The 15,924-nt window shown below is 56.3% G+C and overlaps 2 protein-coding genes across 12 annotated transcripts in view; both read left to right on the forward strand.

Annotated features, from left to right (window-relative positions):
* Window positions 1–9,350, forward strand: part of PIP5K1C (phosphatidylinositol-4-phosphate 5-kinase type 1 gamma) — a 51,589-nt gene extending 42,239 nt beyond the window's left edge. For 3 of the 11 annotated variants that reach the window (XM_086863006.1, XM_086863007.1, XM_086863008.1), the window contains 3 exons: window positions 238–370; window positions 4,451–4,534; window positions 5,392–9,350. In XM_086863006.1, coding sequence (XP_086719132.1) covers window positions 238–370; window positions 4,451–4,534; window positions 5,392–5,394 — 220 coding nt within the window. In that variant the 3' untranslated portion in view covers window positions 5,395–9,350. Of the gene's footprint in view, window positions 1–237; window positions 371–829; window positions 1,599–4,450; window positions 4,535–5,391 lie in introns of those variants that run through there. The other 8 variants (XM_086863014.1, XM_086863016.1, XM_086863017.1 and 5 more) reach the window with 3 other exon arrangements.
* Window positions 9,351–9,584: 234 nt separating this feature from the next.
* CACTIN (cactin, spliceosome C complex subunit) lies at window positions 9,585–15,125 on the forward strand. Its single transcript, XM_086863019.1, has 10 exons — window positions 9,585–9,832; window positions 10,179–10,668; window positions 11,506–11,601; window positions 12,069–12,214; window positions 12,312–12,474; window positions 12,579–12,696; window positions 12,931–13,123; window positions 13,450–13,572; window positions 13,707–13,975; window positions 14,447–15,125. The coding sequence occupies exons 1-10, from the start codon at window positions 9,648–9,650 to the stop codon at window positions 14,935–14,937; spliced, it is 2,274 nt and encodes a 757-aa protein (XP_086719145.1). The 5' UTR covers window positions 9,585–9,647; the 3' UTR covers window positions 14,938–15,125.
* Window positions 15,126–15,924: the final 799 nt, after the last annotated feature.

Here is a 15,924-nt window from a genome sequence, read left to right on the forward strand (position 1 = left end):
AGCCTACACAGTGGGTTTTGAGCTGTGGCTGCTTGTGCTGGAGGCTTTTCTGGGCTCCAGCTTTGCTGGAGTCATGGGTGTTCGGTGAGGCTGAGCACAGTTCTGACCTGACCTGCCCTGACGTGACCTTTCAGGATGTGACAGCATAGCATCTTCCGCTCCTCTGTAATAAATCAGTTTTGCTTGCTCCTGTCCTAACTGCAATGACTGGACTGTCAATTTCTTTCCCTTCTGCAGAGAGGCAGCTTCTTCAGCCTGTGCCATTGTCACATCCACAGCCACCGTAGAGGTGGAGACGGCCAGCCAGGCCTCGGAACCAGCCAGCCAGGCCTCAGATGAAGACGACGTGCCAGTCACAGACATATACTTTGTAAGAGACCTTCTCCACCTGACCCTTGGGGTGTGATGGGAAGGGTTGGACAAGGCTGTCAGTATCTGTTCCAGGCAGTTGGGTGCAATGGCTGCCCTGCAGCATCTTGATGTGGAGCACCTTGATACCTTGGTGCTGGGTGGGTTTTTTAATGCAGGGAGCTGGATTAAACTTGGAGAACCCAAAACAGCATCTAGTGGGGCTCACACAGATGGCACTCCTGCTGTGGATGTAGCTGTAGCTCTGCTGCTCTACTTCGAAGCACAAGTGCTTATCTAGGCCAGCACATTTGTTCCTGGAACAAGGCAAAGTGATGTGGGTACAACAGAGAGGTTCTTCCTTCCTCAGCCAGAGATCTTGGCTGCTTTCCTGACATAAACATGGCCTAGACCCAAAGGGAGGTGATTACAGAGGGTGACCTTGGGCTCTGGTGAACTCCGACTTTTCCTTTCCCTGCAGGCTGCATTAGGTGATGCAGTGGGAGTCTAGTGCTGAGCCAGGGAGTAAGTTGGTTGTTGGCAGCAGAGTGCCGTGGAGCCTGGCGCTGGTCCTCACTCAGCTCCCACAATGGCTGAGCAACTTCTGCAGACCAGAGAAGAGGTTTTTTAGCAACACGTACCTGTCCCATGGATTCCCAGAGCAGAGCTGAGTGCCTGTCCCATGAGAGCTGAACTCTCTCTCGTGCCTGAGCACTGGAACCCTCATTAAAAGAGGTGCCCGGCTCCTCCCTGCTCCGACTTGTTGCTGTTGGTTCTGTGGTGCTGGAGATGACCTAAGCCCATGCAATGGGCTCCTTCAGGCTAAACTAAAATGCAGCATTGGCCTTTCCCTGGGCTCTTGTGACTCTGCTGCAGAGCTGCTCACTCATTGCCTAGTCATTCTGAGGCTCGTGGGAGCTGTGGAAGGAATCAGCCCTGTTTTACAGCTTGTTTGGGGTTGGATGCATGCTGTTCAAAATGCAAACAGCTCCTCTAACACTGCTGCCCCCTCCTTGCCCGTGGATGGCAGTTGTGTGCAGGCAGATCCTGCCTGCTCCCCTGGCAAGTGTCTTCTAGCAAGGGTCAGCTGTTCTTCCTCCCTGTCCCTGGGCATATGGACTCCCCCAGCTTGAGGGGCACCTCTGTCCAAGAGAACATTCTGCAGTGTGTTCACAGAGTGTGACTGACTGCTCATCAGCATTTCATACTTCATCTGAGTCTGAGTTTTGCATTAAATGTGTGTCGTGTGCTGTGGAGTGTTTGTCACTGCTGGGATGAAGGGAAAAGCTGATTTGAGTTCCCATGGGTGCTGTCCTTGGAAAACCACTTGAGCTGGAGCTCAGGTGAGGTTGCACACCTGTGCTTAAGTAGCACCACAGCTGCTCCTGCAGGAGTGCTCAGGGGCAGTGGTGGGTGAAGGGATGGTGTGTGCAGAGGAGGATTTGGCCAGTCCCAGGGGACTGTGATCTGATCACTGGAAGTCCGCTCCTGGAGAGCACTTCATTCTCCTGTTCATCCCCAGGGAATAAAAGTGCAGAGTGTGGCAGGGCATGGGCACCGCTCTTCCCTGCACGGCTTTCCCACCTGCTCACCTGTTCAGGCCTGGAGTTGCCCAACCCCTTGTTTTTTGCTTTCTCTTTCATCCTCTCTTTCACATCACCCTTTTTTTCCTCTGTTTCCTTTCTCACCTCACTTGTCCTGGGGCCACCCAGTTCACAGATGGGAGGTACTGGATTTACTCTCCCCGCCAGCGCAGACTCCGAACTACCTCGCATTCCTCTGGGATTGTAAGTGACCATGCCAGCACAGCATATAGGGGAGCAGAGCTGCAGCTTTGAAACACTGGGGCCAGCACCTCATTTCTCTCAACAGCTGGGGCTCTGGATTGAGTGGGCATTAGGAACCAGCCTAGCAGAAATAGGGGAAGCATATTGAAATGACACCAGTGGATCTCCTTGTAGGATCTGAGAGAATCATGAGCTCTGTCCTGTTTTTATGCAGACTGGTGACAGCTCCTACCCTGGAATGGGCCATAGTGTCACCCAGCCTTTGGGAAAAGTAACAGCAGCGAGGCCCTCACACAGGTTACCCAGAGAACCTGTGCTTGCCCTCTCCCTGGAAATGTCCAAAGTCAGACTGGATGGGCTTGAAGCAACCTGGGATAGTGGAAGGTGTTCCTGTCCATGGCAAGGGGGGATAGTGAGTGATCTTCCAACCCAAACTGTTCAGTGATTCTAAGTACCAGATCTGGCCAGAGAGGCACCAGCCTCTATAGGTGATGTCAGACTCAGCAACTTCAGCCCAGGGAGAGGGTTTTAAAGACACCATTAAGATGTTCTGAAGCTTCTAAAACTCCAGTTTAGCCTGTTGCCCCAAGCAAACAGAGCTGTTTTGGCTTGTGAGGAGCAGCTCAAAAACCAAATGAGGCAGGAGCTGGTGCTGAGTTAGGGCTGGTTAGAGCTCTCCAGCCCTTCTCAGCATCACCAGTGTGCTCCCTCCTCACTGAAGGTGTTCTGTGAGCAGGGAGGACTTTCCTTTCCAAAAGATGCAGGGAAGCATTTGAGCTTTTAGGGGCTGAATCTAGGTTTAGCATTTATCTTCTCAGGCTTTGGGAAGCCAGGGGGTGGTGGCAGTGCTGCCAGAGCCTCGCTGGTGAAGTTTGGCGCTCCCATTTGGGTTATAGGCAGGATGCATGGGGAAGCAGGGTCAGGAATGTGCCCCTGGCCATGGCTGATGGCATGAGGAAGGTGCTGCACTTCCATGAGCAAACAGGCAACTCCTCCTGCCCCTCAGCTGGGTTTGGCTGTTCCAGCACTGGGAGGGGTGATGGCAAGCACTGGATGCTCCTTTATATCCTGCAGCTCCCTGCATGCATCCAGGCTCCTAAAAGGCTCTGAAAGAGACCATGGCCAGAGCATGGGGTTCAGTCAGGATGGATGAACCATCATGGATGAAAAAGAGGATGTGGAACAATCTTGATGTGGTGAGGAGCTTTCCTGTACCTCTGACAGAGCCCTGTGAGAAGCTCCAGACAGGGGCTTCTCAACCTTCCTTCCTCCTAGCAGTCTCTACTAATGGAGCTGTAGTTACTGGAGGGTTCAGCATGTGGAGCCCAGTGCTTCAAAGCTTCTCTGACTTCTTGTAGTTCATTGTACATTGTAGACTGTCACACTCAGTTCCTGGGCTGGGAACACTTCAGGCTTCTTCCAGGCACCCAGTTCTGCTTCTCTTTCTTTGCAAATGCTAGGCTGGGTCAAAGTGGGGACTCTGTGGGAGCTCCCTTGGAGACAAAAGAGCCTGTTTGCAATGTAAATGGGCCCCCCTGGGAACCCTGGAAGCAGAGACCAGCCCTTGAATCTGTGCTGTGTCAGCAGCAGAGTGTGTCTTCTCACACCAATACCCAGTGCTGTGATAACTGTCCTTCAAGGCATACCTCCTTCCCCTCATTCTTTCCAGGGTCTGGTTGTGTTTTGCCTCCTGTGTTGTACTTGTTCCCATCACCCCACTGTCCCCAAAATCTCAGCAATAACTGTTTCCTTTCTGTGGCCACCATCCACCATGGTCTCACCTCAACTCCACTGCCTTCTGCAGAGAAGGAGGAAGGCACAGCAAACAAATCCAGTTTCCCTGTAAAAGCCTGGACACCACTTTGTAGCATGCACAGGGCTCTGGAAACGGGAGGGTGACAGCTGGTAGCAGGTAGCAGGAGCTGTTACTGCTCTTAGGTAAGTCACTTCCCAAATCTCTCGATTTCTTTGGAGCCGGGTGATGCCATGGCAGGGAGCTGAGGTTCCCCTGACATCTCAAAAGCTCTAAAACTCTGTCCCTACAAGAGGAGAGGTTGTGCCACCCCCACTGCAGCTGGCACAGGTGCCATGTCCCAGTTGGCAGGAAGCAGGTATGTGTTGAGGATGAGGAGGGCTTCTCTGCTGAGAGCTGGCTCTGGGCTCAGTCCTCTCCCTCCAGGTGGACAGCTGTTCTTACTGTATTGTTTCCTACTCTTTTTATTTTCTCCTTTTATTTTTTCCTCTTCTCTCCTTTGCTCCCTGCTCTGCTGCTGCTCTCCCTGCATTCTCCCTGCCGTCTCTGGCCACTCTGGCAGCCGACAGACGAGAGGAGTTGGGTTTACTCCCCGCTCCACTATAGCGCTCAGCTCCACTCTGTCTCCGATGAGGAGAGCGATACAGTAAGTGTCCAACAGCCATGTGCTGGGTGCCCGGTGGGTCGAGGTCAGCAGAGTCTGTGCTCCCTCTGTAAAGTCAGTTTGGCCTCTAGCAGTGTGGGGCTCCTGCATGGCTGCAGCAGAGCCCAGCTGCCTCTCAGGTCAGCTCTGTGCTGGCAGAGCCCCGGCCTGCTCAGCAAGGACTCTGGCTTATTCCTGGTTGTTTGGTGCAGGGAAAGCTTTGGAGAGCTCAGGTTTTCCAGACGTTGCCAATTCTGGAGGATGTAGAACAGCCTCTCTGGTTGTGCTGGGAAGTTGGTGGGACGCAGACCTGATTGATGTGGGCACTGGTGCTCAAGGGTTGATCCTCTCTCCCCTCATAACCAGAAAGACATTCAGGGGCTGGAGCATGTCCAGAGGAGGGAGTGGAGCTGGGGAAGGGGCTGGAGCACAAGTGTGATGAGGAGAAGCTGTGGGGAGACTCAGCCTGGAGAAAAGGAGGCTCAGGGAAGATCTTGCTCTCCACAACTCCCTGACAGGAGGATGCAGCCAGGTAGTGGTCAGGTTCTGCTCCCAAGGAACAAGGGACAAGACAAGAGGAAACAGCCTCCAGCTGTGCTAGAGGAGGTTTAGGTTGGATATTTTGTAATGTTTTTTGACTGAAAGGGGGTTGTCAGGTATTGGAACAGGCTGCTCAGGGCAGTGGTGACATCACAGTCCCTGGAAGTGTTCAAATGATGTGTGGCTGTGGCACCTGGGGACATGGGTTAGTGGTGAACATGGTGGTGGTACTGGGCTGATGGCTGATATGGGTATTGGAGGTCTTTCCCCACCGTAACAATTCCATGATTCTGTGACTCTCTTCTCTCTGCCTCTTGCAGTAATCTCTATGCAGACACAGAAGTCCCAGAGAGCAGCGATTCCCTCTGCAGGTCGATGTGTTCCCTTTTCGTTGATGCAGCCATTCCAGTGGGATGGGGAAGAGCTTGCTGACACCAGTATTGCTGCACTGCAGGATCCTGGGTACTGCGTTTCAGAATGGAGCAAAACTATAACCATGTATTTCTACTTACCCCAGATGTGGGCAGCAAAGAAACCACCCACTCACCCGCAGCTCCCAGCAGAGAATTCCAGCTGGGTGTAGAGAATCCTGGGTAGTAACACAGTGTTTTCCAGACGTGCACTACCGTAGCTACCTATCCATGTGTGATACTGTGAACCTTCTTAATTTTTTAATCATGTATTTATTTCTTTTATCTTTGCACAGAGACAGCACAAATGTGCTTTTTTAAAGATTTAGTTTACTGCACTTTTTTTTCTTTTTTTCCTTTTTTTTTTTTTCCTTTTTTTTTTTTTGTCATATATTTGTGCATCAAAGAGGAGCATGAGACTTCACTGAAGAATGGGTAGGAGCACGTTGCTGGGGAGGGCAGAGAGCGGAGTGGCTTCATGTGAGGCAGCAGTGTGGTCTGACCAGCTGAGGGAGTCAGGAGGTTTAAGGCTGTCCAGACTCTGCCACGGTTTTTCCAAGTGGCCCAAGGCGAGTCACTAAACCACTCTGTGCCTCAGTTTCCCCCGTGCTAATGGGTGCACAGTACCTGCTTCTGTTACAGCACTTAAACCCTGGGATGAAAGGTGCTATGAAAATGAAATGTATTAAAGGCCATGGAATAGAATTGCTCCCATGTTACCATAGTTCAAAGTAGCCATGCCAATTCACTTGGATCCAAACTCTCTAGTGACTTCTCCTGTCTGTAACACTGTGCGGGGCAGCACACAGTTCCTGGTGACAGTGACGTGGATTCCTCAGCTCTCCCTGAAGTCATGATGGGTTGCACCTTCACCTTGTGCTGCACTGCTGCACCACTCCTCCCTCTGTGCTTGGAGTCCACACTTCATCCAACCAGCCGCCGCCTGCTCCAGACCAGTGGGAACTGGGCACCTCCAAAGCTTGGCCACGTTGGAGGGCGAGTTCCCCACTCTGCCCAGCCCACGTGGGGCTTGTCCAGACACTGCATCCTCCTGGAGCCGCTCAGCCCTTCACATGCTCATGGCTGTACCCTGGGGTCACGGACGCTGGGTTCACACGTCCCCTCCGCCTCTCAGGGCAGGCAGGGAGACAAGGGTACATCCACACACTGGAGTCAGGAATGGGAGCCTGGCTCCACTGCAGAATTGTGCCAGCACTGCTGTGCTCATGGACTCTTGGACAGAAAGCTGGGTGACTGGGGTGTTGCCTGGGGTCACATCTGCTGGTGGAAATCCCTGCTGCGGGTGTCTTAGAGGGTTTGCTTTGCAAGAGCTGTGAGCTATAGGTGAGAGAATTTGATGTCACGGGGTAGTGTTCAGGTTCATCCATCAGCAGTATACGTATCATAGCATAGTCTGGAATCCAGCAATCCCATCCTCATCTCCCAGAGAGAAAACAGGAAATCCTTTAGAACAGAGGGAGCCAGGTCTTGTTCGTGTGCTTTATGAATCTCACTTGAGAAAGAGGGTTGAAATCTCTATTCCCTTTACAATCTTCACTGTCCTTGGGACTCCGTGTGGAGCGATGAGGAAGCAGGACCCTGCTCTCAGACCTCAGTCCCCACAATCTGTCTTCACAGCAGCACTCAGGAGCAGTTATGTTGGGTCCCAGAAGGTAGCGGGGCTGATGGGAAGCTCTTCCTTCTGTACAGTACTGAACATAGTGAGAATCTTCAGGAATTGATGGTTTTTTCTTGCCCAGAATACAGGACCTGGACTTCCCTTCCCTGCCTGTAGATGCAGAAGGCTGTGAGTTTTGCTTCTTGGGAGCACAGTCTGAGGATTGTGCAAGTTGCTGCTGTTCATGTATCTGTGTATTTACCAAATAGTCTATCAAAAGTCTCTCAAAAAACTTTACCCAGTTGCTGCTTGGCAGCTTGTTTTCCCAGCTGCAACTCCTGCCCCATCCCACCTTCCTGTGCCACCTGGGGGGCTCTGCAGGCTGGGGAGGCTCAGGGGTTCGTGAAGGGGAATGGGAACTGTGCAATACCTACAGCCTCATCTGCCTTTGGGTTCAAGGCAAGTGGCTTCAAAAAGCTAAAATTCAGCCTCTTTTTCCTCCAGCAGTGTGTGTGGAACAGCCAGAGGGAGCCACATCCCTACTGCAGTTGCTGCTGTTGGGTGCTGTGCTGGAGGAGGGGGCTCCAGGGGGGAACTGGGGTGGGCTTGAGCTGTTCTGACCCAGGCCCCTGCCCTGGGACCACCTCAGTCAAGGGCTGGAGGGTTTGGGCACATCAGGACTTTCCAGCTGCCTGAAGTCAAGCACCTTTTTTGAGATGGTTTAAGCATCATTGATGGAGATGTAATTCCTTCCCCTCATTTCCAGGGGGTCTCTAAAGCTGCTTGGCCTCTGTACCCAGAGTGTCCCAGAGAATGAGCTTTGTGAGCTGGAGCTGTGCTTGGGTCCTGAGAGAGGGGAGTGAACCCAGAGCTCCTGCAGCACATTCACTCAAAGAACTGTCTTCCCCTTTTGAGATGATCCTTGTGCAGTTCTGTACTGCTGGACAGGGTGGGGTGGTCCTGTAAGAGGACAAGCAAAGGCTTAGAACAGCTTTGTCAAGGGGACAAGGAGGAACCTTCCTGTAGGCAGATGTTGATCTGAAATAGTAACTGCCCCTGTTCAGGCTGGCACAGCCCCTGCCATGTCACCTCCTGTCCCAGTGCTGGGGAACTGTTCGGCCTCTGATTCCCACAGAGGCTGAAAGGACCTTGGCTTTTAGCACTCATTCTTGGCCCCCTCTGCACACCGCTGCAGGGGAGCAGCAGAAGCTCTGGAGCATGTCACAGGCACCGCCAGTGCTGCTTGGGCAGGAACAGCACTTGACCATGGGAAGAGTGTCCTTGGTCTGTGTGTTCCTTCAGCTGCACTTCAGCTCATTCTGGACTTGAGTTGCTGTTCTCTGCCGGGCTCTCCTGAGTGACCCAGCAGGTGCTGTCCAGGCAATCCATCATTAAAGAAGGCACCACAAGTCTTGTACTCTGAGGACAGCCCCTTCCGATATAGGGAACACTGCTGTCCTTCATCCCCCATTGTCCCAGCTGTGATCTCAGACTCTTTGGGACATGCCCTGACCATTGCCTGGTGCTGGGGCTGCAGGTAAACTCTCCCTGCTAGGTAAGGGGCTGGCAGGAGAAAATGGTCATCTCTGTCCCTGTCTGAGTTTGCAGTCAGGCTTCTCTAAAGGCTCTGGGGCAAACCCAGGAGCTCATAGAGAGATCCTCAACACGCACAGAGGGAATGCAGCTTTGGGTTGCCACTGCCTGCCCAGCCACATGTGCTGGAATTGCACTTTGGGGAGTTTTTTAGTGAAGCCAGAGCACTCTTAGGTGTTGGTCCAAGCCACACAGAGGCGTTTGCAGGGCTCCATCACCCCCCGCATTCCCCTTCTCATTTCCAGCCACTGCTCCAGCGCTTCCTGAATGCACGAGGAGAAAGCCAGGGCTGAGGCGTCTTGGGTCATGTCTGAGGGGTTTTTTCTGTCCATGTCTGTCCTGGTGGCTGTCCCTGTCCCCACGCGTGTCCCGGTGGGTGTCCCCGTGGATGTCGCTGTTCCCATACATGTCCGTGTCCGCGCTGCGCGTGAACCGTGTGCCGAATGTACGGCGGAGGGGGAGCGGGCGCTGCGGCCGGACGGGGAGGCCGATGTTGGGGTGTTACCCCGTCTCTGTTCCGGGGACTCGAAGCGTGAGCGCTTTTTGTTTTCTTTCTCGGTTGTTCTGAGGGTTTTTCCCCTCCTTCTCCGGGGAGCCCCTTTTCCAGAGATCTGTACCCCGCTCTGATAAAGCGTTCTGCAGTCTGTGCTGTGCTCTCCAGGGTGTCCGCCTCCTCTCTGGGCGCCGCGCGCGCGGATCGGGACTGGCGGGAGGGGCCGCGCTCCGCCCCCACACGGGGCTGCCCCGCCCCCACACGGGGCTGCCCCGCCCCCACACGGGGCTGCCCCGCCCCCACACGGGGCTGCCCCGCCCCCACACGGGGCTGCCCCGCCCCCACACGGGGCTGCCCCGCTGCCCGCCTGTCTGCGCTGGGGCGGGGCGGGCGCAGGCGGACGGCGGGGCAGCCTGGTGCGCGGAGCCGCCGCGAGGCCCCGGGGCGGAGCCGCCGCTGCTCATGGGTTCCGGGTCGCGCAGCCCGGCCCGGGGCGGCCGCTCGGAGCGGGAAAGGAACCGGGACCGGGAAAAGGAAAGGGAGCAGGATCGGGATCGGGGACGCTCGCGGTCTGGGAGCCGCGGGCGGCGGCACCGCAGCCGGAGCAAGAGCCGGGGTCGGGGCCGACGCCGGGAGCCGAGCTCGGGGTGAGTGGGCGCCTGGGCCGGAGCGGCCGCGCGGTGTCTGTGGGGGAGCGGGCCCGGGGGAGCGGAGCTGCTGTGCCTGGGCCCGAACCGCTGTCCCCACCGCGGGCCCGGCGGGGGACGGGAGGGAGTGCAGGGTAGGGCCGAGGACTGGAGGCGGGCGGGCGATCTCAAGGCAAACACCGGCCTGGGGTGATCAAGGGTGGGGGGTGCAGGTACCCATCGCTGTCTCGGCGCTGCCGGTGGCGCCGGTGCTGGACCGGCCTCACCTGCGGCGGAAAGACGCTCCGTGCCCGGCACGGCCGTAGTCTCCTCCCGCTGAAGCCCGGCTGTGCCCCCCCCCCCCCAGCTCGGACTTCGGCGATGAGAGACAGAAATGGAAAAAGAAGAAAAGGAGCAGCAGCCGGGACCGGCACCATAAGGACCGGAGGAAACAGCGCTCACGGTCCCGGGGCCGCTCCTCCGACTCCAGCCCGGAGCGCGGGCGGGACAGGGCAGCGCGGAGCCGAGAGCGGCGCCGCAGGAGGGATGGATCCAAGTCCTCCGTGTCTTCCGTCAGCTCCCCCTCCCCGCCACGGCCCCGGGGCCGGGAGGAGCCGGGGCAGCAGCTGAGCCTGCAGGAGCGGCTGAGGCTGAGGGAGGAGAAGAAGAAACAGGCGGCTCTGCTAAAGGCCCTGGAGACACCCGAGGAGAAGCGAGCACGGAGGTTGGCCAAGAAGGAGGCCAAGGAGAGAAAGAAGCGGGAGAAGATGGGCTGGGGTGAGGAGTATATGGGTTACACCAACACTGACAATCCCTTCGGGGACAACAATCTGCTGGGCACATTCATCTGGAGCAAGGTGAGCTCTGCACTGTCCCTGCAGCCAAAGGGAACAGGCAGGGGGAGTCAGGGACATCTGTGCCTGAGATGGGGTCTGTATCCAGGGCAGTGAGATAAGATCGAGGGCAGGAGAGGCTCTTGGAGCTGCTGGGAGAGCACCAGCTGACTGCTGGGCAGCATTTACTGGGTCAGGGACATGGAGATGGTAAAGGGAGTGCAGCATTTCTGCTACAGTAGTGACAGAGAACTGGGAGCATTCAGGGTTAGAGAGAAGGCTCTCTGGAGAAGAGGAGGCTCTGGGGAGACCTTAGGGTTCTTTCCAGTGGCTACAGAGGCTTCAGGAGAGCTGGAGAGGAAATGGACAAGGACCTGGAGGGGCAAGACAAGGGGGCTTCCCACTGCCAGAGGGCAGGGTTAGAATTGGGAAGGAATTGTTGGCTGGGAGGGTGGGCAGGCCCTGGCACAGGGTGCCCAGAGCAGCTGGGGCTGCCCCTGGATCCCTGGAAGTGTCCAAGGCCAAGTTGGGTGGGGCTTGGAGCACCCTGGTCTAGTAGAAGGTGTCCCTGGCCATGGCAGGAAGTAGAACAAGATTATCTTTAAGGTCAGGTACTGTTGTTATAACAGATATTCCATGATACTGCTGTGCTGACACCTCACCAGGCCAAATGGGCTATGTGGGCTGGGCCTGGGTTTGCTGAGGGGCTTCAGGAGCAGTGTTTGATTGATTTAGGGACCTTCAACAGCATCAGACCTTACTGGAGCAGCAGAAATGGGTGAATGGAGTAGCATTTGCTGGCCAGTGAGGGGCTGTGGAGGTCCTTGGGTTCCACAGCTTCCCTTGGCTATTCTGTTAAAGGCACTGGAAAAGAAAGGGATCAGCCATCTGGACGAGAAGGATCTGAAGGAGAGGAACAAGCGAATCCAGGAGGACAATCGCCTGGAGCTGCAGAAGGTGGGCTTAGATATACTTTCCATGTCATTGTCTGACAGAGAGCCCTGTTTACAGCTTGCTTCTCTCCATCTCTCACTGGGAAGATGAAGTCCCCATTTTCTTCTCTGGGGAGTGTCCAGTCTGTAGGATTGTGGGTTTTATAGAACCCTGGTTTCTGCTATTCCAGGATGAGAAACCTCTTCCCTTGGGGTTGAGCCCAAGGAGCTCAGTAGGTGCTGAGGAGGACAATGCCAGGTCACTACACTGAGGCACTCAGTTGTGCCTGTGTCCCCTGTCTCCCATAGGGCTGGCAGTGAGCCCAAGCAACCTGGCCCTGCTGTCTCCCCACTCTCCAGGAGCTTGGGCTGATGGCAGGAGCCAAGACAACTCAAGAACAGGTCATGTTATGGTTGTGTCCTCAAGCAGGTGTCTGGTGTCTGCACATTGGCCCATCCACAGTGGCCTCACAGCTCTTTCACTCTGGGCAGGTGAAGCAGCTGCGTCTGGAGCGGGAGCGGGAAAAAGCCATGCGGGAGCAGGAGCTGGAGATGCTGCAGCGGGAGAAAGAGGCAGAACACTTCAAAACCTGGGAGGAGCAGGAGGACAACTTTCACTTGCAACAGGCCAAGCTGCGGTAGGTGTGCACCTGCTCAGAGCTGGGCCTGGGAGGGAGCAGAGGATGGCACTGCTCAGTGTCCCCCACTGTTCCTCTGTTCCTCTCACTTCACCAGGTCTAAGATCCGGATTCGGGATGGGAGGGCAAAACCCATTGATCTTCTGGCCAAGTACATCAGCGCAGAGGATGATGACCTGGCCGTGGAGATGCATGAGCCCTACACCTTCCTAAATGGCTTGACTGTCTCTGACATGGAGGACCTGGTGGAGGACATCCAGGTGCTTGCTCTACTGGCCCTCTGCCTGGGTTCAGGGCTTCTCTATCAGCTCTGCTTTCCTGCCCATGGTGTGGAGCAAGTGCCTGATGTGTCTCCTGCCTGCAGGTATACATGGAACTGGAGCAAGGGAAGAACGTGGACTTCTGGAGGGACATGACCATCATCACGGAGGATGAGATAGCCAAGCTTCGCAAGCTGGAGGCTTCTGGGAAAGGGGGACCAGGTGAGCAGGAGAACAGAGCCTGGTGTGGGTGTTGGGGATTGTGAATGGTGGGTCATGTAGGACACAGGTTCTGCCATGTGTGCTCAGGCTCAGAGGGGCTGTCTTGGATCTGCTGGATGGAGGCTGTGGCTGTCGCAGCTGTCCACAGCTGGGGTCTGGCCTCCTGCTGTCAGCAGAACTGGGATGAGTGCAGCTGAGTGCCTGAAGACTGACCAGCTGCCCTCACCTCTCCAGGGGAGCGTCGTGATGGTGTCAACGCCTCGGTCAGCTCAGATGTGCAGTCCGTGTTCAAGGGGAAGACATACAACCAGCTGCAAGCTCTGTACCAGGGTATTGAGAGCAAGATCCGGGCAGGAGGGCCCAACCTGGACATTGGGTACTGGGAGAGTCTTCTGCAGCAGCTGAAGGCTTACATGGCTCGGGCCAGGTGAGACCAGAGAGTGGGGTAGTGCAGACCCTGCCATGGGCAGAGCTGAGGAGGCATAAACCCAGTTGGTGGAGGGAATGGGGGGAATGTTCTGCATTCTCTGAGATGGCTGATTTCCAAGAGGGGAGCAGAGCAGGACACCTAGTCCCTTCTGCAGTGGTGATGTTTAGTGAGATCTCCAAGAGGGAACTGAACTGGGGCTTATTTAGCCCAAAGCCACCCAAGTCCAGCAGGTTTCTGCTCATGGAGGTGGGTGTCACAGCTTTGGGCAGTGGGAGTGAGGTGGATGTGCTGGGTGGGACCCAACAGCTCCTCTCCTCTCTCAGGTTGCGGGAGCGGCACCAGGACGTGCTGCGTCAGAAGCTGTACAAGCTGAAGCAGGAGCAGGGTGTGGAGAGTGAACCGCTCTTCCCCATCATCAAGCAGGAGCCAGCTTCCCCCAGTGACAGGTGAGCAAACACCCGGGCCTGTCCCTGGGCACAAAGACAGTCTTGTGCTCTCACCCTTCGCGAGGCAGAGCTCAGGTGAGCAGTGAACAAGAGTACCATCTCCATCCCAGTCCTCTCTTCTCCCTTCCGTGCAGGCTGGATGCCGAGGAGAGCCTTGAGGCACAGCCAGGGCCATCCTCAGAGCCAGAGGCAGAGCAGGATGCAGAGGCCAAGGGAGATGCAGAGGGGGAGGCTGTGCTGATGGAGGAGGATCTGATCCAGCAGAGCCTGGATGACTACGACGCGGGCAGGTACAGCCCCCGGCTGTTGGGCCCCAACGAGTTGCCCTTTGATGCCCACGTTCTGGAGGCCGAGGAGGACACGCACCGGCTGCTGCTCCTGCGCCAGCAGCTCCAGGTGACAGGTGAGCCCCGGGCAGGCCCTGTGCCCACTGGCTTTGCAGCCTGCCCGGCCTGGAGGGTGTGCAGTGGTTCAGGATGCAGGGCTGGAGGAAGACACTGCCCTCAGGAAAGGGTAAGAGCTGGATCTGGGGCAGGCACCCAGAGCTGACCTGAGCGGTGCCCCTAGAGCAAAGGGCACTGTGGTCTGGGCAGGAGCAGGTAGAAGATCGTGCTCAGGCTGATGGTGTGCCCTGGGGGACCTGCCTCTGTACAACCAAGGTGTTTGGCTGCAGACAGGCAGGAGGGGTGTTTTGGTTGAGTCTTCTAGCACAACTCGGTCCAGTGCCACTCAGAGCCAGCGGGGCAGCCTGTGCATTCCTGTGTCCAGTTCTGCATCACAGCAGCTCCTTCTCTCTGCATGCCTTGGAGCAGTGTTGCATGGCGCAGGCCTGGCTGGCACTGCAGAACCTGATGTCACCTCTCCTCCCCTATAGGTGATGCTTCTGAGAGCACCGATGACATCTTCTTCCGTAAGGCCAAGGAGGGCATGGGCGCGGACGAGGCGCAGTTCAGCGTGGAGATGCCACTCACAGGCAAGGCCTATCTGTGGGCTGACAAGTACCGGCCACGCAAGCCCCGCTTCTTCAACCGTGTGCACACAGGCTTTGAGTGGAACAAGTACAACCAGACCCACTATGACTTTGACAACCCCCCTCCCAAGATCGTGCAGGGCTATAAGTTCAACATCTTCTACCCCGATCTCATTGACAAGCGCTCGACGCCCGAGTACTTCCTGGAAGCCTGCCAGGACAACAAGGACTTCGCCATCCTGCGCTTCCATGCCGGGCCACCCTATGAGGACATCGCCTTCAAGATCGTCAATAGGGAGTGGGAGTATTCCCACCGGCATGGCTTCCGCTGCCAGTTTGCCAATGGCATCTTCCAGCTCTGGTTCCACTTCAAGCGTTACCGTTACCGCCGGTGAGGGGCTGCTCAGCGCCTTCAGACCCCGTCAGGGGTGGGCAGGGGTCTCATCCCACAGCACAGACACTGTTCCATGGATGTCCCCAAGGCCTGGCCCAGCACTGGGCGTGTTCCTGAGGCTTTTCTCTGTCCTTGCATTTATCATGAAGGACCCTGAGACTTTGGTATAAATAAAAAAGGGTTGTTTTAGCCATGGGATCCTGGGCATGGTCACCCCCACTGCTCCTGTGTGACATCACCAGCCAGTTCCACACTGGGAACTCTCCTGGGGACTGGATAATGCTTGGGCTGGGGTGTCCTCACCCCTGTGTCTCTGCGGTCTGTTAGCCCATCCCCACAGCATCAGCCCCTGTGCTCCTTGCCCCACTCCAGCCCCCTCCCAGTCCCAGCACCTCCCCTTACCAGTGCCAGACCAGTCCAGCTGCTGCTCCCCCAGCTGGAGTCACAGGGCCCTTGACTTCACCAGCCCAGTGCTGTCCTGTGTCCTGCTTCATAAAGGGGCCCTTCACCCTCTCCCGGGCCTCATTCCTGGCATGTCCTCCCCTGGGATCTGGCCTCCCCAGCCTGGGAGCACCACCACATCTCTCAGTCCTGGCTGTGGCATGGGAGGCTTTAGTGCTGTCAGGCGCCTGCTCTGGTGGAGCAGAGGAGAGAAATGCTGGTTGGGATATTTCCTTACAGGGGAAAATCCGGATTCCAGAGCCTGCAGTCCCTCCCACACCATGCCTGTGAGGCTCTCCCTGCCCCGGGCAAAAAGCAGCTGCACTCCCCAGTATCCTGTTGAGCTGGGGGTTCCTGAGGGCCTCTAGTGATGTTCAGAGAGGTTTTTGGGCACCCTAGGGGCACTTCAGGGTTGAGCTGAGGCTCACTGGTGTTGGTCCCATGAGATAATGACCATGGGCACAGCCACACTCCTCTGGTCTCACCCAATGTGGCTCTATCCCCACAAGCCCCCACCCCCTGAGGTATGCTGCTCAGGCAGGCAGGA

Source organism: Cyanistes caeruleus, chromosome 25 (assembly GCF_971803275.1).
Source record: "Cyanistes caeruleus chromosome 25, bCyaCae1.hap1.1, whole genome shotgun sequence".
Lineage (NCBI taxonomy): Eukaryota > Metazoa > Chordata > Aves > Passeriformes > Paridae > Cyanistes > Cyanistes caeruleus.